At 54.4% G+C, this 20967-nt stretch overlaps 1 protein-coding gene across 3 annotated transcripts in view; it reads left to right on the top strand.

Moving 5' to 3' along the window:
• Positions 1–19642, top strand: part of Clcn6 (chloride voltage-gated channel 6) — a 31706-nt gene extending 12064 nt beyond the window's left edge. For 2 of the 3 annotated variants that reach the window (XM_076861279.2, XM_076861280.2), the window contains exons 7-23: positions 658–784; positions 1541–1608; positions 2700–2758; positions 3903–4035; positions 4591–4704; positions 4964–5130; positions 5689–5815; positions 8577–8703; positions 8922–9075; positions 9194–9353; positions 9441–9547; positions 10698–10884; positions 12129–12286; positions 12373–12529; positions 14423–14530; positions 14615–14740; positions 16875–19642. In XM_076861279.2, the coding sequence (XP_076717394.1) occupies positions 658–784; positions 1541–1608; positions 2700–2758; positions 3903–4035; positions 4591–4704; positions 4964–5130; positions 5689–5815; positions 8577–8703; positions 8922–9075; positions 9194–9353; positions 9441–9547; positions 10698–10884; positions 12129–12286; positions 12373–12529; positions 14423–14530; positions 14615–14740; positions 16875–16955 (2160 nt within the window). In that variant the 3' untranslated portion in view covers positions 16956–19642. Of the gene's footprint in view, positions 1–657; positions 785–1540; positions 1609–2699; positions 2759–3902; positions 4036–4590; positions 4705–4963; positions 5131–5688; positions 5816–8576; positions 8704–8921; positions 9076–9193; positions 9354–9440; positions 9548–10697; positions 10885–12128; positions 12287–12372; positions 12530–14422; positions 14531–14614; positions 14741–16874 lie in introns of those variants that run through there. The other variant, XM_076861281.2, reaches the window with a different exon arrangement.
• Positions 19643–20967: the final 1325 nt, after the last annotated feature.

Below are 20967 nucleotides of genomic sequence, written 5' to 3'. Positions count from 1 at the left end.
CTGGAAGTGGGCTCTGCTTTGGTTGTTGAAAGACTCCCAGGTGCTGCAGACTCATGGGACTTAAGGGAACTTGTCAGAAACGCAGATGCTCAGTTGGGTGCCTGTGATCCCAGTGACTAGGGAGGCTTAGGCAGGAGGATCTCAAGTTCAAAGCCAGCCTCGGCAACTTAGCAAGGCTCTGAGCAACATAGCAAGACCCCGTCTCAAAATAAAAAATAAAAAGGGCTGGGGATGTGGCTTAGTTGTTAAGAATCCCTGGGTTTAATCCCCGGAAACAACAACAACAAAAAAAGCAAATGCTCCTGTTCTCCATAAGACCTATGGAGTTGGGAATCTAGGTGAGATGATTAAGAAGCCTGTTGCTACTGGTTAGCTGAAGAAGCAGTAGATTTTAAATTTATGGGTGTGTGGGCTGGGCATGTGGCTCAAGCTGTAGCTTGCTCGCCTGGCATGCGTGCGGCCCGGGTTCGATCCTCAGCACCACATACAAACGGAGATGTTGTGTCCACCGGAAACTAAAAAATAATAAATAAATAAATTCTCTCTCTCTCTCTCTCTCTCTCTCCCTCTCCCCCTCCCCCTCCCTCCCTCCCTCCCTCCCTCTCACACTCTCTCTTTTAAAAAAAAAATATGGATGTGCCTCTTGTCCCCCATTAGCCAGTGGCAGCAGGTTCTGGGATACCTGAGATCAAATGCTACTTGAATGGCGTGAAGGTGCCAGGAATCGTCCGGCTCCGAACCCTGCTCTGTAAAGTCTTTGGAGTGCTGTTCAGTGTGGCTGGAGGTGAGGAGGGCATTTCTGCTTTCCTCTTCAAGTGTAATTGGCAAAGATGACTAGACTTGTAAATTCATTTGGTTTGGACTGAAGGGCCTGCTCCTAATCAAGATGTCTGCACTTTCTGTGGATGGCTAAGTGTGGACACTGTTAGGTCTGTGAGCTTTCAGCCTTATCTGACAGACGCACCATTCTGTTTTGAACTAGAATGACCATCTAGTTGTATGTGGAGTTGTTTTTATAAAAATCAGCAAGCTTTTTGTGTAAATGTACAGATAGGTTTTGTGAGCTGTGAGGCAAAATTGAGGATATAGTGTAAGTACTTGTGTAACTGATGAGAATGTCTCCATTTAAGAATATAAAGGGGCTGGGGCTGGGGCTCAGTGACAGAGCGCTCGCCGGCATGCTGGGTTCCATCCTCAGCACCATAGAAAAATAAAATAAAGGTTATTGTGTCCACCCACAACTAAAACAAATATTTTTTTAAAAAGAATATAAAAGCCATTCTCCGCTTTCAAATTGTGCAGGGAGGCAAAGAGCAGGTCTGGGCCCACAGGCCACGGTTTGCTGAACCCATATTTAGAGCAAGACTTTGAACAGAGCTTGGGCCCGGGGAGTGGCTCTGGTGGTGCTGGCCTAGTATGTGCAAGGCCCTGGGTGTGATCCCCGTGGGAATGCTCATTTCCACTTTCTAGTCAGAGAGAGAAAGGGCTGTGTAGCAGAGGTCTCCTCTGTGCTAATGATCTTCTTTGTCACTGTTCCCAGGGCTCTTTGTGGGGAAGGAAGGCCCTATGATCCACAGCGGGGCTGTGGTGGGAGCTGGCCTCCCTCAGGTAAGGGTCCATGGGCTTCCTGGATAGGCTCAGCGCCGTGCCTCTGGTTGGCTTTGGAAAAAGCCATTGGAATCACCCTAATGTGACCTGGAACCTGGTGCCATTTGGGGTTAAGAAAAACGAGGTGGCCCGTCTCTCAGCAGAGCATGTAACTTAGACGTCAGAGTTTTTACGATGCCCTGCCGCCTCCTAGGAGAGAGCCGGGACCTGGAGGGAAACTAGGAGAGGCAACTGCAAGTCACCTGGCCCCTCCAGGCCAATGCCAAGCGCCTCCTCGAGGGCAGCCCCGGCAGCTTGCCTCTGTGTCCCCGCAAGAGGGGCTGGGCGTGTCGGCCGTGGTGGCCTTGGGCCCAGCTCTGAGAAGTCCGCTAGTGCAGCACAGGGGTGGCTGCCAGCGACGTGTGGCATGTGCTGGACCCCTGTGCACCAGCCCCCTGTGCCTCCAGCCACTGCGTGTTTCCTTGTTATTCCCACCCTCAGAGGAAACCCGGGCTCAGGCCGAGGGGCCAGCTCAGGACTCAGACTTGCCATTCTCAAGGGCCGCTCCACATTCCTGGGCTGCAGCTGAGAAGTCTCGATTCCTGGGGGCTGCGCCTCCGGGACCTCGCCCTCCCTGCTCTGAGAGCTCTGAGAGCTCAGGGCGCTGTGTGTGAATCTTTGAGGCAAAAGAGGGAAGATTCTCCCTCAGGCTCATCTTTTCATCTCTCTCCCTCCTGCCTCGAGAGCCAGGTCCCCAGAAATGAGCTGAGGAGGAAGCCAGGGGGCGCGGGTGCTGGTGTGAGGATTGTGGAGCGATTAGGGATGGGCCCTCGGTCTTCCCTTGCTGGTGTCCTGCGCAGGCTCGGGGCACTTTCGGTTCCTCCCAGTCTTTTTGCTCAGCTTTCTGACTCTGCACAAGGGGCTTTCTGAAGGGCCTAGAAACTTTGAGGCAGGAAAACTAAGCTGCTCCCAAGTGAGGTAACTTCCTTCTTTGGACACTCCTTCTTGCAACACACCTGCCCAGGTGTGCTCAGGCCAAGGGCCTCCTGGATCCCTGCAGCATCGGTGCGGTGCCGGTGGGTCCCTCTCTGACTCATCTTCTCTTGTTTTAGTTTCAGAGCATCTCCTTACGGAAGATCCAGTTTAACTTCCCCTATTTCCGAAGCGACAGGTATGGAGATGGCAGGAATTCATTTGTTTTGTTTGGTTGTTCGCCACCCTGGGGTTGAGCCAGGGCACTGTGCATGCTAGATGAGCTCCAGCCCTAGCCCCAGGAATCCTTTTTATGAAAAAACAAAATTGTTGGGGGCAGGGGGTGGAACTTGGGCTTGGTACACGGAGGCCTACGTGGGAGTTCATGTTAATGACCTGCCTGTCAGACCCAACACCTGCTGTAGCCTGGCTCAGTTACTTGTGCCAGGCAGGCTGCACGTGAAACCCAACTGTCAGAATAGACCAGGGGGCTTTGCATTTTTTTCTGAAAATAAGAAACAAAAGGACTGAACTAGCATCCTGGGTTTGGTCTGCCATCCCACCCGGCCTAGAGGCATCTCAGCCAATGAAGATGGTTCACGATTGAAAACCCAACCAAGGAAGGGCACAGGCGGGCATGTATTCAAGATGTCACGTATTCCCAGTGACTTACTGGCCAGGCGTGATGGCACATGCCTATAATCCCAGCTTGTCAGGGGGCTGAGGCAGGAGGATTGCTTGAGCCCAGGATTTCAAGGCCTGCATAGGCAACACAGGAAAGAAGAGGTGAAGTTAAGCTTCTGCCACCTTTCTGAGTTGTAAACTGTCCTTCTGGGGAGACTGTCCTGCTATGGATCGTGCCACCCACCTGCACACCTTGGAGGGCCTTGGAATCAGAAGCCCCCGCTCCATACATGGACCACCTTCTCCTCGTGGTACATCCAGTTTTGTCCACCTGCTCCGCCACACATGGCCCGCGAGGCTGGGCTGTTCTGTGGTGCTGTGGTTTTCTGGAATGAAGCTCTGGGGGGAAGGTGGCTCAGTGCTGGCAGCCTTTGCTCCCTGAGCTGGGCTGCAATGCGAGTTTGTGGAACACACAGATGTTGGCAGCTCCTGTTCCCAGGTGAGGGGCGCTGCCGTGAGGGAAGTCTGACGCAGGGAGTGCTCGTCTCACAGGTGAACTGCAGCCAGAGACCTCCCTTCCCACAGTCCTGGCTGGTGGTGGCCAAGGAAGGTGGACATGAGGGAAACAAGAGGAAGCATTTACAGATGGGCAGGAAGAATGCTTTGGGCCTGTGGGCTCTTTCTTGAATAAAACATCTCTCTCTCTCTCCTCTCCTCAGAGACAAGCGAGACTTTGTGTCAGCAGGGGCAGCTGCTGGGGTCGCTGCAGCTTTCGGGGCCCCGATTGGGGGCACCTTGTTCAGCCTGGAGGAGGGCTCGTCCTTCTGGAACCAGGGGCTCACATGGAAAGTGGTGAGGAGGTTGTCCCTGAAATCCCCACCCAGGCCCAAGCACGCCCCATCACGCTGGGCCTCAGTACCGTGCTTTGGATGGGCTGAGCGTCCTCTGTTGCAGCAGCCATGACCTCCAAACTGGGCTCTTGCACCTCCCTTGTCAGTACTTCCCACCCCCGAACAGCCCACGTCAGATGCTGCTAACCCTCCTCACGAGCCCTCTGACCCTGCAGGGGAAATGGTGGTTGCATGAAGCGGGAGGTCTCGGGCGTCACTTGAGCCCATCTCCTGCTGCAGGTGGAGTGTTCATCCCTCGCGTCTACCTTCCCTGTTGGCCCAGGACCTGCTCCCAGGAGGCTCTAAACACATGGTCTCCCACAATAGGCTGGCCGAGTGACAAGGTCTTAGAACCCAATTTTGATTGTTCCACCTTGAGGTGGACAGTGGTTTGCAGCTCCCTGGGTGCAGCCCAGGTTTTGAGGTCCTTGTTAGCGCCCTGGGTTTCAGGAGGAACCATCGGGGAGAGAGCAGGACCTGGCGCCATTGAGTTCCTGGTTTTTGTCCCTGTTCCTAGCTCTTCTGTTCCATGTCTGCCACCTTCACCCTCAACTTCTTTCGTTCTGGGATTCAGTTTGGAAGTTGGGGTTCCTTCCAGCTCCCTGGATTGCTGAACTTTGGCGAGTTTAAGGTAGGTCTTGTCCTTGCTCCCAGGGTTTCTTACTGGACCCATGAAACATGCTCTTAAGTAGAGGACCAGAGAGAAGGACGGCTTTAGCGGGGCCACCTCGCCCCTGAGCCTCTGGGCACACTTGTGCCCGCCCGCACAGGCTTCAGCTGGCTCTGCTCTGTTAGGAGGCCGGCGGCCGGCTCTGCTCTGTCTCCTCCTCTCCCCTCCTGTTCTCATGGCTGCTCTGGTTTCTCTCTCCCTCCCTCTCCCCTTCTCTCAGTGCTCTGACTCTGATAAAAAATGTCATCTCTGGACAGCTATGGACCTGGGTTTCTTCGTCGTGATGGGGGTCATCGGGGGCCTCCTGGGGGCCACGTTCAACTGCCTGAACAAGAGGCTTGCCAAGTACCGCATGCGAAACGTGCACCCGAAACCCAAGCTGGTCAGGTATCTGCAGTTGCCTCCCCGTCACAGCTCCCTGAGCTCTTGTGGGCCGGGCACTGTCCTAGGGGAACGTCACATGCCCACACCCTGCTCCCACAAGACCGAGAATGTGAACAAGGTCCTGAACCTACCCTCTCCTCAGGCCAAACGGCTGTGTCTGGGCTTAGTTATTTCCAGGGTGCTCACTGACTCCACCCTCTCCTGACCCATCACTAGCACACAGGACACAAGTCAGCAGGGTTGGTGTGGCCCTGCTGAGGGGCTGGTTGTCACGAGATGCTCTTGCCCCAGGACTTAGCATGGAAAACTGTTTAGTTCTTCAAAGAGAGGGGATAGTCGACAACCCACTGTCTCGAACACCCACTTTTTATGTACAATTTGCTCGCGTGTCTGGAATAAACTTGGCATGCGCGTGTGTGTGTGCGCTCGCACGCATGTGTGGATGGACCAGGGGCTGCTGTGCATTTCCTCTGGGAATAGCGGGGAGGGTGGGCGGGCATAGGGTGGGCTCTGCAGGCCAGGCTGTTTACTGTATTGTGACAGCAGTGCTCTGCCTCCTAGGGTCTTGGAGGGCCTCTTGGTGTCCCTGGTGACCACCGTGGTGGTGTTTGTGGCCTCGATGGTGTTAGGAGAATGCCGACAGATGTCCTCCTCGAGTCAAGTGGGTAATGGCTCATTCCAGCTCCAGGTAACCAGTGTTCCTGCTGCCTTTGTCCTGTGTACACAAAGGAGAACCGAGAAACGTGCCTGTTTAGAGCTCACGGTGTGGAGGCTGGCCGCTCGACACCTGTGGCAGGTCTCTGGGAGACATGGGAATGTCATCTTACCTGAGAGAGGTTGTGCGCCAGACGCCTCTGTCCTCACCTGCGCCAGTGACCCTGGAGGCCACAGAGGGAGCTGCTGTCTAGGACACAAGGGCAGGAGGCTGGCTATGCAGCCTCCAGAGCCCCCCACACACTGCTCCTCTCCATGCCTGCAGGGACCCCGTCCAGGGCCTCCTCCCCACTGCCTCACCCTCATGGTTATGAGTCCTGGCATAGGGACAGAGGGGTGTCTGCTAGAGTGAACCGTGATCCTAACTCTCTTTTTGAGGGGTGGTACTAGGGATTGAACTCAGGGGCACTCAATCACTGAGCTCCATCCCAAGCCCTATTTTGTGTTTTATTTAGAGACAGGGTCTCACTGAGTTGCTTAGCACTTCACTTTTGCAGAGGCTGGCTTTGAACTTGCAACCCTCCTGCCTCAGCCTCTGGAGCCTCTCAAGCCTCTGGAGACTTGTGCGATCCCAGCTCTTCTAGCTCCTCGGGTCCTGCTGGGTTGTGTTCACTCACTGGCATGTCCCTTCCTGTGTTTCTCTTTTCCCTCCTTGAGGGATGGTGTTTTCCAGAACCCTTCCCTGAGGAGTTGGGTGGGGACTTTACTTTTCCCCTGCTTTTGGTCCACTCTAGTGGGTCTGGGAGCAGCCACGTGTCTGGCCTCTCTGCTGGACCCTGGTGAGCCTGCTCTTCACTCCACCTACTCGTTGCTCCCGAGCAGCCACTCTGATCTCTCAGAGCCCCTCAGGTCCCTGGTTTCAGATGGGGGTGCCTGGGAGTTTCCCCTGGAACAGTCACGAAGGCCAACAAACCAAGGCCCCTGGGCCACAACTGACCCTTGGAACTGCTTGTCTCTGCAGCCCCAGGTTAAGGGTAAGGAAAGAAGAAGGTGCCACAGAGACTGCATGTGACCTGCAGAGTGTAAAACGCTGGTTATGGAGACACTGGCTGGCTCCTGTCACTAGTTAACCCCAGGGCTGCCTCATTTCCCGACAGTGGTTTCCAAAATGTGGTTCTGTAACATTGATATATGATTCAAAAATAAGACAGCATAGAAATCAAATGGGCTAACCAGAATTAAATAAGTTTCTTTAAGCCATTATGTCCCATCATCCTATATATAGGGCACCTATAAAAACTTAAATTGAGCAATTGTATAGGTGTCTTATTAAAATCTATAGGTTTTCATAGGTCATATGTGTAAGATGATGGAACATCATAGGACATATAGGACTTCTTAGGGCCTGTGGCATTCTAACAAGTGTTGTGGAAGCTCAGCACTGTAACTGTGTGCCAGATATTCTACACCATTTTCCAAGCCTGATCACGTCCTTACCACTACCATGCTGATAATATCCTCCCCATTTCACAGACGGGAAAACTGAGGCCATATGAGGTTTTGACTTTGGCTAGTAACTTGTAACATGAGAGTAGTAAATATTCCCTTGCTATGGATGAGGAAGGTGAAGTTTCACAAAATGAAATGCCTTCCTAAGGTCACTGGAGTGGCAGAGTTACTCAGAGGCGTCTGGTTTGGAGTCTGCCCTGCTTAGCAGACACGCTGGTTTCTAAGAAGTGCTGTGGTGCTTCTTAGTGCAGTTGATCACAGAACTTTCTCCGGAAAGCCTTCAGGACCCATGTTCCTCCAGACACAACTTGGGAAGCCCTGCATGTGTCACTTGTAAGCGTCGGCTTGTCCACTGTGTGCTGTGCTCTGCTGCCATGGTGGGCTCTGCAGGCTTTCTCCTATGCCAGGATCTGCCAGTAAGAGGCACTGTGCTCTTCCTCCTGCAGCCTGCCTCCAGCTGTGCTTGCACCTGGTGGGATGGTACAGACTGTCCCTAGCATTGTGTTAACTTCTGCACAAGGGCCTCTGAGTAGCCTCATTGATAGAACTGAATCCAGGAAAACCCGTATTCTTATCAATCCTTGTGACAGGGCCCTGTCAGGTGGACAGCGATGGGGTGAGGCACATCCCCTGTAGTCATCAGTTAAAAACCCAGAAACATTGTTCTACAGATGCCCCCCCCACCCAGTAAATCAGGTGGTGCCAGAATTTCATCTTCCCACCCAGAATGAAGGTGAGCACAAGAGGCTTGCATGCGGAGAAACAACCCCTTTCCCATTGGGTTCTGTTCTCCAGGTGGGGTCGGGGGAGAGGCAGCCAGGAGCACGGTTTCTGCTGTCCGCCCTGGTGTCAAGCTGGGTTTCTTTTGCAGAAAATCCAGCACAAAGGCTTTTTTCATTTAGAACCAAGGTTGGGACTTTTGGTCTGGTGACTCCCCTGACCTGTCAGCTCCCAGCCACTTGCTTCTCACCAGCCTCATCTTCCTACAGTCCTTGAGGCTCTCAGCCTGGCTTCTAGCACTGTCACTTACAAGATCAGCTCCAGGGAGGAAGCAGGGCTGAGCCGAGCCCACAGTGAGCCATGGTTGCTGGTTTGGAGCATGGTTGGATGAAGGCCCTCATCCTAACCCTTGCAGAACCCAGAGGATTCAACGTGGCAGTCAGTGGCTTTTGGATGTCTGTCAGGTTTTGCTGCTATTTTACCTGCAGGCAAAGCTGTTCCCAGACTGACCTATTAGGGGTGCCCTATGGTGCCCTGGTGGTGACTCTTGGGTTCCTTCTTTGTAGGTCACATCAGAAGATGTGAATTCAAGTATCAAGACATTTTTTTGTCCCAATGATACCTACAATGACATGGCTACCCTCTTCTTCAATCCCCAAGAGTCTGCCATCCTCCAGCTCTTCCACCAGGACGGTGAGTGTCCGCTGCCCCTTCCCTGCGATGCAGCCTTGCCCTTCATTCGGAGCAAGGACAGGGCTTTTCCTTTGTACAAAATGGCAACCAGGTAAGAGTTCTGCCTCCAGCGCTGGCAGGTGCATGGGGTGGGGGCTGAGGGGTTGGCAGAAGCCGAGGCTGTTGCTAGGCCTCAGCAGGCGCCTGGCTGCGGGACTCAGATGGTTCCTGCATCATAGGGACTTTCAGCCCCATCACCCTGGGCTTGTTCTTCGTCCTCTACTTCCTGCTTGCGTGTTGGACTTACGGCATTTCTGTGCCAAGTGGCCTGTTTGTGCCTTCTCTGCTGTGTGGAGCTGCTTTTGGACGTTTAGTCGCCAATGTCTTGAAAAGGTACAGTGTGAGTGTGCACATGCACGGAGGTCCTCGTGCAGGGTGTGGAGGCGGCCCCGCACTGCCCTCCCACACTGGCGGCATTCTAAGCCATGTTCTCGGTTTCCTTCTTCACCAGCTACATCGGATTGGGCCACATATATTCAGGGACCTTTGCCCTGATTGGTGCCTCGGCTTTCTTGGGTGGGGTCGTCCGGATGACCATCAGTCTTACGGTCATCCTGATAGAGTCCACCAACGAGATCACTTACGGACTTCCCATTATGATCACTCTGATGGTGAGCACGTCCCTTCCAGGCCCCTTTCAGGTCAGGGCCAAGTTCACCCTGAAGGGCCCATTTTCAGGTCTCTACTTTGTGTTTCAGGTGGCCAAATGGACAGGAGACTTTTTCAATAAGGGCATTTATGACATCCACGTGGGCCTGCGAGGTGTGCCACTTCTGGAGTGGGAGACAGAGGTGGAGATGGACAAGTAAGGCCGTGGTTCCTCTCCCAGCCTTGCAGCAGAACTTCCACCTCCCAGGCCTAGGGAAGGCTGGTCTGTGGGTGGGAAATAGTAACAGGTTTCTTGGGTTGGAAGAATGAGCACATTTGTTCTCCCAGCCTGTTTGGGAATGTTGAACAGCTTGGGTCGGCAGAGCCCAGGGGACAGGGCAGGGGCCAGGAACAGTGGAGTCGTGGAGGCAGGGCCGTTCCTGCTCGTTTGACTCCTGCAGCACCTGGTTACATTTGAAGTGGGGTCTCTGGATGGAGTGTGCAGTGTGGTTGGACGTTCACATTAAGGTAGAGCTCGCTCCAGCAGGGCTCCGCGTGCATCCAGCAGAATGTATGGTCAGGAGACATTGTCTTGGGCGTAGTCAGCCCAAAGCCCACCTGATGATCCACAAATACTTTGGGCCTCCTGTCTGAATAGCAGGCAAGGACCTGATGGGCTAATGCAGGGGTCTGCAGGCCATTTCTGTAACAAGCCATGTAGTAGATGCTTTCAGCTCTATGCATCTCTGTCACAACCCCCAGCTCTTCTGTTACAGCAGGAAACAGCAGCAGATACCATGTAAATGAGTGAGCAAGACTGGATTGAGCTGTGGGCTGATCTGACCTTTAGACCATCCCTGATCTAAAGGCTCTCAGGGTAGCTCCTCCCTCACCCCATCCCCGAGGATTGAATCTAGGGAGACCAGGGGTGTTCTACCGCTGAGCCTCCCAAGTAGCTGGGATCATAGGCATGAATCATTGTGCCTGGCCCAAAGATGGCTTTTCAAGTTCCAGTATTAGCAGTTAGCAACTCACTGGCAACATGTGGAATATGCCGTGGAGTGCCGGGCAGGGGTGGCCAGTCCCTGGGTGAGCTAGCAGGTTTGTGTTAAGGGGACATTAGTGTTGAAGCAAGGGTTGAACAAAGGCTCACCCGTATGACAAAACCAGAGTTCATTCCAGGCATGGGGACACGTGGGGAACAGCGTGTATAACGGGCAGAATGGGTTGGGTTCAAGGAGCTTCTGGGGATGGCTCAGGAGGGGCTCCGAGTGACACAGGCAGCCATGGAGAACAGTGCAGCCCGTCACTGCGTGCTCCAGGGGCCCATGGGCTCTCATCAGGCTGGACTGCTCCTCCCCCCCCAGGTTGCGAGCCAGTGACATCATGGAGCCCAACCTGACCTACGTCTACCCGCACACCCGCATCCAGTCTCTGGTTAGCATCCTGCGTACCACGGTCCACCACGCCTTCCCCGTGGTCACAGAGAACAGGGGCAATGAGAAGGAGTTCATGAAGGGCAACCAGCTCATCAGCAACAACATCAAGTTCAAGGTAAGGGAAAGGGCCAAGAGGAGAAGGGTCCTTGGTGTCCACACTGTGGTGCTGCCACCTCCCAGCTGGGATGGACTTGAGGGACAACCTGACGGTCTTCACTCTGCGGCAGAGAGGAGGCTGGGCCGCACAGGTGCACCCACCAGACCACAGGTGTGTGTCCATTCTTCCTTTTTTTTTTTTGGTGCTGGGGATTAAGCTCAGGGGCACTTTACCACGGAGCCACATCCCCAGCCCTTTTTTATTTTTTACATTGAGACAGGGTCTCACTGAGTTACTTAGGGTCTTGCTAGGTTGCTGAGACTAGCCTTGAACTTGTGGTCCACCTGCCTCAGTCTCTTGTATATATATATATATATTTTTTAATTTTTTAACATTTATTTTTTTTAGTACTTGGCGGACACAACATCTTTGTTTGTACGTGGTGCTGAGGATCGAACCTGGGGCCGCACGCATGCCAGGCGAGCGTGCTACTGCTTGAGCCACATCCCCAGCCCCATGCCTCAGCCTCTTGAATCACTGAGATTACAGGCTTGTGCCACCGTGCCCAGCCAGAAGGGACTTTGACCTACCCAAAGCAGAGAAGGGAATCTCATGGAAGCATCAGGACTGACAGGAGGGCTGAACAGCCATGTGCTCTGGGGACAAAAGCACTGAGCCTCACGATGCCCTTCGCGGCCCCAGGAGGAATGGGTGCTGCTGCTCTCCCTGTGGGTTCTTCCCGACTCAGACTCCAAGAAGAGGGCAAGTCCCACTGCCTCACTTGGTCTGTGTGCCCCTCCTTGGCTTTGGTGGTTTCAGGAGCGTAGCACAGATATTAACAGTCCCACCAAGACAGGACGTGGGAGGGGGTTGGTCCCCTCTGGAAAACCGAGGTGTTCTTCCTGACTCAAAGGGTAGGTATGCCGGGGCAGCAGAAATCACGGGTCAGGGACTGAGATGTGGCTCAGTGGTAGAGCACTCGCCAGCACGCCTAGCCCAGTGCCCAGGTGCTGCGCCCAGCACCACAAAGGAAAACCAAAAGCCTCCTGGACAGCTGCGGGGTCCACGGCCCAGTCCTGGGACTCTGGCCTGAGAATCAAGCCCACAAGTCAGCAAGTCCCCTGTGGTCCATCGGGGCCCCTGCGGTCCCACGTTAGGATGTGTCTTGACCCTCATTTGTTCTCAGGTGCTTGGCCTCTGAGTGCTGCTATGTGGTGGCCTCCCTGTGTGAGCCTGTCATTGTCCCTGCTCCCCATCCACAGAAATCCAGCATCCTCACCCGGGCCGGCGAACAGCGCAAGCGTAGCCAGTCCATGAAGTCCTACCCGTCCAGTGAGCTGCGCAACATGTGTGACGAGCACGTGGCCTCCGAGGAGCCCAGCGAGAAGGAGGACCTCCTGCAGCAGATGCTGGAGCGGAGGTGAGGCTCGCCGTGCCCGCCGTGGCGCTCGGGAGGAGCGGCCTTGCTGAGGGTGTGCTAGGCAGCGTCTGGTTTTTGTGTAACAGATACACCCCCTACCCCAACCTATACCCTGACCAGTCCCCGAGCGAAGACTGGACCATGGAGGAGCGCTTCCGCCCACTCACCTTCCACGGCCTCATCCTGCGCTCTCAGCTCGTCACCTTGCTCGTCCGAGGAGTGTGTTACTCTGAGAGTCAGTCGGTAGGTGTCGGCTTAGCCCCAGGATTTGGAGGCAGGCGGGGAGGAGCACGGGCCTGAGCTGGGGAGAGCAAGGCTGAGTCCCGCCTTCACACCCCTGAGCAGCTGAGCCCAGGCCCCCACAGCTGCCTCCTGGGTCAGGACACCCACCCTCCACTGCCTTCCACCCTCCACTGCCCACCGCCCTCCACTGCCCTCCGCCTTCCACTGCCCTCCGGCCAAATGCTCATGCAGCGCCTTCCTCTCAGCGCAGAGGCTGCTAATGCTGAACCCAGGGTGCTCTACCACTGGGCCACGTCCCCAGCCCTTTTTATTTTTTATTTTGAGATGAGGTTTCCTTTAGTTTCTGAGGGCCTCACGAAGTTGCTAAGCCTGGCCTCAAAATTGTGATCCTCCTGCCTCAGGCTCCTGAGTTGCTGGGGTTGCAGGTGTGCGCCACACGCCCAGCCGGGAGGGAACTCTCTTATGTATCATCAGAAGAAACACCATTCTCACCGCTCGTCTGCTGTTTTCTTTTTCATTTTTTGGGGGGAGCTGTATTGTTTGATGTGGCCCCTGTGCCACCTGAGGCCACCCCATCGCACACTTTCTTTGTGGAAAAGACCGAGAAAGTCACCGAGAGACCTGGTTTCCAGGGTGACTCTCCTGGGTGGGCTTTGGCCACGAGGGGCCAGACTGTGGCTCGCTTTCCTATGGGGCAGAGCAGCAAGGGCCCTGGTGGAGTGGAGGACCAGCCTGGCGAGGAAGATGGCAGGGGCGGCACGCACTGCATCCCGCGAGGCTTTGTCTGGCCCAGCTGGAGAAAGTGCAGGATCAGAGGTGCCCAGAGGGCAGCCGACCGCTCTTTGGGGACAGCTGTGCAAGGTGCAGTTGCTCAGAGAGGGTTCAGGGGAGCAGGATCACAGCTGGGGAGAGCAGTGACCAAGGCTTGTGGCCCCTGTGCAGTGACTGAGAATTAAGGGAAGGCCGGAGGGAACAGATGGCCTGTGTCACTATCTTGTGGCTGTTGTGTCATACTGCCGTAAACCCAGTTCCTGAAAACAGCAGGTTTATTCTTTCAGAGGACGAGGCCAGAAGTACAAAATCCAGGTCTAGTCAGCCCGTGCTACCTCTGAAGGCCAGGAGAGGACCTGTCCTTGCCCTTCCCAGCTCCTGATGGCTGCCAGCCATCCTTGGTGTGGCTTGGCTGTGGACATACTGCTCTGGTCCTACCTCTAAAGTCACATGGCATCCTTTGTCTGTCCTCTCCCCAGTTTGTGAGGACACCTTTTGGATTTAGGGCTCACCCTAATCCAGAATGACAAAATGACGTCTATTTTTTTTTTGTACCAGTGATTGAACCAGGGGTGCTTAACCACTGAGCCATGTTTATTTTGAGACAGGGTCTCGCTAAATTGCAGAGGCTGGATTTGAACTTAGAATCTCCTGCCTCAGCCTTCTGAGTCGCTGGGATTGCAGGTGTGCACTACCATGCCTGGCCAAAATGACCTCACCTTAACTTGATTACATCTGCAGAGACCCTGTTTCCAGTAAGGTTACTTCATAGACCTAAGGCTTAGAACTTGGCCACATCTTTTGAGGGGCCATAGTTTAATCCACAACTGCTATTTATTAGCACCTTTTTCAATTAAACTTCAAAATAACCCATTTATATCTTGTAGCTAAAGAAAAGGATATCCAGAGAGGTTAGGGGCCTTGCCCAGGGTGACTCAGTCAGGGCCAGCAAGAACTGACTCTGGATCAGACTGTGTCCCTCCAGAGTGCCCGCTGCTGCCTGGTCTCTGCACCCCTCCCCTGGGCAGGGGGCCTGGCTGTCGATGGGGATGTGAAGGGGGAGGGGCTGTAATGTGACCTGCCAACCCTGGTGCAAGGATACTGTCCTGGTTGGAATTGCAGAGTGCCAGCCAGCCGCGCCTCTCCTACGCCGAGATGGCCGAGGACTACCCGCGGTACCCCGACATCCATGACCTGGACCTGACACTGCTGAACCCCCGGATGATCGTGGTGAGGGGACTGTCCCTTTGGGCCTGCCCTGTATAGGTGACTCTTTGTCCAGGCTGTGGGTGACTTTTGCGTTCTCTTCTGCAGGATGTCACTCCATACATGAATCCTTCGCCCTTCACCGTGTCCCCCAACACCCACGTCTCCCAAGTCTTCAACCTGTTCAGGACAATGGGGCTGCGCCACTTACCAGTGGTGAATGCCGTGGGAGAGGTGAGTCCTGGTGAGGGGACCCGGGGGCCCTGCCTCTGTGGCCCTGCAGGCTGGTGGCTGATCACAGGGAGGTTTCTCAAACCTCAGCAGCTGTCCCGGGGACCCCAAAGAACCCAAAAGGAAAGCCATAGGTTTTTGTTCAATCCATAGGAAGATAAACGTTCCCCTGTGTGTGGTACTTTTTTTTTTTTTTTAAACTGAGGATTGAACCTAGAGCCTCACATGTGCTAGGCAAGTGCTCTACTGCTCAGCCCCATTTCCAGCCCTCTTTATTTTATTTTTGAGACATGGGCTCCCTAGGCTGTCCAGGCTGGCCTTGAACTTGCCACAGCCTCCTGCCTCAGCCTCCAGTGGAGGGAAAGGCTGGCAGAGGGGAGGGCTGGCGGAAGGCTGTGGCCTGGGAACCCTTTCCCCTCCCTCTAGTGCAGATGAGCCTCGGCCCCACATGGCCAGCAGGTGGCGCCAACATGCTGTAGCCTGTCTCTGCTGGCCAGACCCCTGGGAGGGGGTGCTTCTTCATTCCAGTTTCTCTTCAATCCTGACCCCATTTGTGCTCCTCAAGTCCCCACCCGGGATGGCACTGTGTAGCATTAAATGAGAGACTTTCAAGCAGAATATTTGGAGCGTTTTAAAGCTACCACACCTAGTAATTATTGCCACAAGTTTTTCCGTTATTTCTTTATAGAAGTTCTTTTATTATTATTATTGTTACACAATTATTGTTATTTCCTTTTAAAAGAATAAGAAAAACAGGTGATCAAACAAAACCAAGCCCTCATCCCTGCTGCAGCATCACCATGGTAACATCCTGCCCTTCAGTCTTTTTGCAAGACCAGAGATTGACCATATGTTAAGTTTTGGTGAAAGAGAATTGCTATTCATTCTGTACAGTAGCCTGATTTTTCACCTAGTATCCACCTGTGTATGGTGTTACTTTGTTTGGCAGAACTGAGGATCAAACCCAGGGCCCTACACATGCTAGGCAAGCACTCCATCACTGGGCCACATCCCCAGCCTTCTTTATTTTGCTTGAGACAGGGTCTCACTAAATTGTCCAGGCTGGCCTTGAACTTGGGATTCTCCCATCTCAGCCTCCTGGGTCACTTCGAGTACAGCTTCCATGGTGTCTTGATGGCACTGTAGCATGGCTGTCCCATTCCATGTCCTCTCTGCTGGATATTCAGTTTTTTGTTTTTTTTTTTTTTAAGAGAGAGAGAATTTTTAATATTTATTTTTTCGTTTGCGGCGGACACATCTTTATATGTGGTGCTAAGGATCGAACCCGGGCCGCACGCATGCCAGGCGAGCACGCTACCGCTTGAGCCACATCCCCAGCCCCTGGATATTCAGTTAAGGCACCCTACAGCAGACCTCCCTTTTGGAGGCTTTCAGTACATGTGGCCAGCTGCCCTCTGGAGAATGATGCTAGAGGAAGCGTCCTGTGAGCAGTCCGGAGGCACATTCTTATGTGAGTTTATTTACAGAGGATGAGCTGTGTTTCTTGAAAGGTAACTGCTAACTCCATTAACCAGTTCAAACACAGTTTGTAGTGTGACTTTGGGGCACCCACCATCAGTGACATCGGGAACCACTCTAAGGAATTATGAACAAATGGCTCTTGTCGGTGGCTCTGCAAGGTGGTGGTTACAGGTGGATGTAGCAGGGGCCTTGGGCTCAGGAGCCTCTAGGTCCCTGGCTCTTGCACACACCAGTGAAGTAGACAGGCATGGCGGGAAGGGACAGCGCTACAGCACAGGCCCTGTTTAGGACATGCCAGGGCTGGGGCTGTCGCTGGATTGTAAAGATGGCAGAGGCCCTGGGTTTAAACCCCAGCCCCAAAAGAAACAAATACAGGAAATGAAGACAGACCGATTCAGGTGTCAGCTGCCCAGCTGAGACCCTTTTTAAAAAGAGCCACTTTTGCCCCCTGAGTCTGTGAGCCCTAGTTACCTGCTGTAGTTCTCTTACGTAGGAAGCCTGTGAAATGGCTGTTCCGTTCCACTCATGCCTGGCCCTTCACTGATCAGGCCCCGATTCTGTCTCCTTCCACATCTGGTGACAGACACACTGGGCCAGCTGTCCTTGCCATGGGTTTTCTTCTGCAGGTGACCTGGGTCTTTTCCCCTTGTCCTAGATCGTTGGCATCATCACACGGCACAACCTGACGTCCGAGTTCCTGCAGGCCCGCCTGCGGCAGCACTACCAGACCCTCTGACAGCCTGCCTCGCTGCCACCGCCAGCCCCCCCCACTCACACTCCGGCTGCTGTAGCCGGCTGGGGCTGTTCTAGGGCACGGGGTTCCCGGCCACCCACCTGCTCAGAACTGGGTCTCGTGGAACGCTTTGCTGGTCAGAGGTCCTGGGGATGACATTGAACCATCAAAGTGTGGACTTTCCCGACTTCCTCAGCAAGTACCTTCCTCTTTCCTGCTCCCCGTGTTCCTGCCCGTGTTGGCACAGGCCTGCCTCAGCCCCAAGAGATCCAGGACTGGAGGGGGAAGTCAGGTTGGATCCCCAGGGGATGCGTGGAGCAGTTTCTTGCCCCACATTGCTTTCCTGGACAGCCCAGCTGCTGCCTTAGTCCTCTGGGAGGAGCGTGCGTCGAGGCGCACCCGGGGGATGCCATTTGCAAAATCAGGTTCATTGCTAAGTTTAGGAATCAGGCACCCGGAAGATTCCCCGTGTTCAGGGGCCACTTTGTTGGACTCTTCACTCGATCCTCCTCCCTTGGGACTGCTCACTTGATGTCTTCTGGTTCATCTAAGGGAACCTGTGTGCTCCTCGGGAATGCGCAGGTGCTCTGCTCTCTCCTTAGAACCTGCCCTCTGGGAACAGAGCATTAAACCCCACAGCAGCTGGAGATGAAGAAGAGTCCAGTCACAGGGTCAGATTGACCCCACCCTGTCCCTCCATTTGCAGATTGCTCCAGGTCTTCCAGGCCACATTTGTCCCCTAACAGTCTCCTATCCTTTCATCTCCACCATTTATTAGATTTTCTAAGTTTTTATCTCCATCTCCCTGATGAGAGGGCCCCATCTCAGTCTTGACTCACCTTCAAAGTTAATCAAAACCAGAGCCCCCTAGACTAACCCTCTTCCTGGAGCCCCGGGGAGTAGGTTGTTCCTGGAGCTGGCAAGAAGTCCAGCCTGAGTGGGCAGTCCCTCAGAGGCTCCTGTAGGAGGAAGCAGGGGCTGCTTGCAGGAGGAGGTGTCTCCCCTTCATGGTCATCTCACTCTCCTGCTGCCAACCTCTCCATCCTCCTGAGGGGCTCAGGGACAGGGGCTCAGCAGGGTCTGCTGCGCTGCAGGGGTGGGGCGGGGGAGGTGCTTCCCGCCTGCAGGTGCCTGAAGGCTTTAGTGTTGACCAGAGGAAGCACCCTGCCTGCTCTTCCAGGACCCAGAGTGAAGATCTGGGTGGGACGTTGGCACGCATCTTCCTCCAACTTCTACATGTCTTTTGGCATCTTGGTCCCATCAGGTGTCCCTCTAGCAGCTGTTCTTTGGGACTCGAGATGGCATTCATTTGCATTTAGTGTTTTTTAAACCATGAAATTGCCCCATGGCATCGGTGCCCTGGGCCTGGCTTCTTGCAGCCTGGGCATGGTGTCACTCCCGGCTTGGCCGGCCTCATGCCCCACCCATTCTAGAGAATCATTCTATGTGTGCAGGTGGGCTTCAGGGCCTTTTCCAACTGACCAAGGCCTGTGGCCCTCCAGTCGCCCATTTGTTTATCCTTTTGACTGAAATGATGTTGACTTCTCCGTTTGCAGCATCTCTGGATGCAGACTTGTGCATTGGAGTGACACTCCCAGTGACTAGTTCAGGAGCTCAGAGCGCTTTTCAGGGGGTACGTTCATCTGGTTGCAGCTTTGTACTGTGCTGCTCAGAGCTTGACCCTGTTTTTTCCTTTTACTGAGAACTGGTTTTATTAAGCCAGTTGTCCAAGGCAGGAGAACCCAGTCACCGCCTGTCAGAGGACCCTCACCCCCTCGCCTCGCCCAGTGTGGGGACCTAGGCCTCAAGGGCTGGGCCGCCAGCCACCTGCCTCACTGAGGCTGTCTGGATGCCACTGTTGGACTTCATCCCTTGAGCACATAGAGTTGTTCTGTTGATCAGTTTAACCCAGAAATAGATAGTAGAGTGCAGACGCCTCCCTCGCCCTGAGCCAGTCACTGGCCACCGAGGAGGCCCCCAGCCCAGGCCCCCTAAAGGCGTGTGGATTCTTGGACTCCTCCTGTCTGCACCTGCCCCTCTCAGAAAAGATGACAACTTTTCCATTTGTGACCAGAAATCGTAAGCCTTGCTCCTCGGATTTCTGTGCAGTAGAAACCAGCGCCCGCAGAGTCTCACTTGTTAACAGCCCTGCAGCCGCCTCGCCCGGAGCTGGCACCTGGATAAGGCATCTGCAGGGGGGAATCAGGTCACCAGAGGGGCTCTTCTTTGCTCCACTTCTGGCCTGGTGTTAGGGGCTCCCTAGCTGAGGCAGTGGGGTGACAGGTCTCCAGTCCTGGAGGAATTTTGCCCTTTGGGGGATCTCTGTTCACGCACGACCTTGTTTGCCCTGGTGGGAATGGAATCTTGCTTGGCCCAGACAACCACATGACAGTTTTGATACAGGATTGTGTGCTGACTGGGCCCCTGGTAACAAGGAGGCTTCAGGAAAGGCCACTTGGCCCTCAGTATTGACATGCAGTGCCGCCCTCAGCCATGCTGACCTTGGGCGTCCCTCCTCCGCAGCCACCTCCTTTCTGTTTGCACTGTTTGTTTACAAGGTAACGTGAGCTAATTCCACTGTGTATATAAATCGTATTTTTTTTAATTTGTAAAATTCTATTTTTATTTGAATTTTTGGAACTTGGAAGTTCTCATGGTAACTGTAACATGTCAGAGTAAAACGTCTGCCTGTCTCCGGTAGCCTGACTCCCGCTCTCTTTCTTTCGAGGGTGCTGGCTTTTAGCTTGTTCCCTCTCTTTCTAAAAGGCCAGTGTTCGGGTGCTGGGAGGTGTCTCGGCCTCAGCTCCTGTGGCTGCCCAGCCGCCTCTTCACCCCCACGGTGGGCTCAGCTGTATCAGGCCACCCACTGCCTCAGTAAGCACCTAGGTCCTGCATACATCACCAGGTCACCACTGGTCCTTCTCTCACAGGAACACCAGTCCACCCCAGGTGCTCATCTTTTCCTGCCAGTGTTGTGTTTAGGGACTTGCCGCAGAAGGACTCCTCAGAACTCTGCCCAGAAGAACCAAGCCAGCTCAGCATCTGTGGATGTCACCACCCCGGGCAGCATCTGGCAGTGCCATCCGTCACTACTCTTGGTTCACTTGCTTTTTGTTTTGCAAGAACTGTCTCCGCGTCCTGCCCCAAGTCGCCCTGCCACCAGTGACAGCCCAGTCTGGCTCCTGCACCCACCCCTCACCCCTGCCTTCTCCAAGTTCAGGGACTTTCTGCTTGTGTGTTTGCCATTTTGGGTCAGTTCCAGTCAGCCAGCACTCCCCACCTCTGGAGGGTGCCTGACTACCTCCCTTTCCCTCCTAGCAACCCGACTCCTGGTGCCCGGCCTCAGAGCCAGGCGTAGAGCGATACTGTGCCGCTCTATGTTTGTCCTCCTGAGTCACTCTGTGCTGCTTGGTTCTCTGCCCTCCTGTAGTTGAAGGCCAAATAAGGAGCATGTGGGACCTGACTCGAGCTCTTCCCTCACCCCCGCCTCTTACCACCATTCACTCTGGGCCTCCCCTTCCCTCTGGCAGGGGCACATTTACTTGGTTTCCTCTTCCCAGTTTGTACCAGACCAAGACAACATGGCCAGCAGTCACGAGCGTCCAAGAAGCGAGGACTGCAGTGTTCCCCCTCCTGGCACTCACAGTCACACGCCAAACCCCGGCCTAATAGTCACAAAAGGTTTCTGTAAAAAGACTTGGGGCTACTGGGCACGTAGTGTCAGGGAAGAAATGGCATCTCAACAAGCCTCGGGGTGAGGAGCATGTCTTTGGGGGGTCCAGGTAGCAGGCCTTGGCTGGAGGGAGCAGCAGAAATAAGGCCCCAAGGGGCGGGTGTGTGGGTAAGGGGCTCGCTGGAGTACCAGAACCTGCAGAGGAGGGCTGGTGGCTGGGGCGACAGGTAGGGGGCCGGTGGAATACCGTGCCCTGGTTAAGGTGGAGTTTCCTGCTTAGGATAAGATCCTTTCCAGATGTAGACACAAAAACACTGCCTCCTCCCCAGCAGCTTGCACCTG

This window comes from Callospermophilus lateralis, chromosome 7, assembly GCF_048772815.1.
Source record: "Callospermophilus lateralis isolate mCalLat2 chromosome 7, mCalLat2.hap1, whole genome shotgun sequence".
NCBI lineage: Eukaryota > Metazoa > Chordata > Mammalia > Rodentia > Sciuridae > Callospermophilus > Callospermophilus lateralis.
Note: the sequence above shows the minus strand (reverse complement) of the source record. Positions and strands in the feature narration are given on the sequence as shown.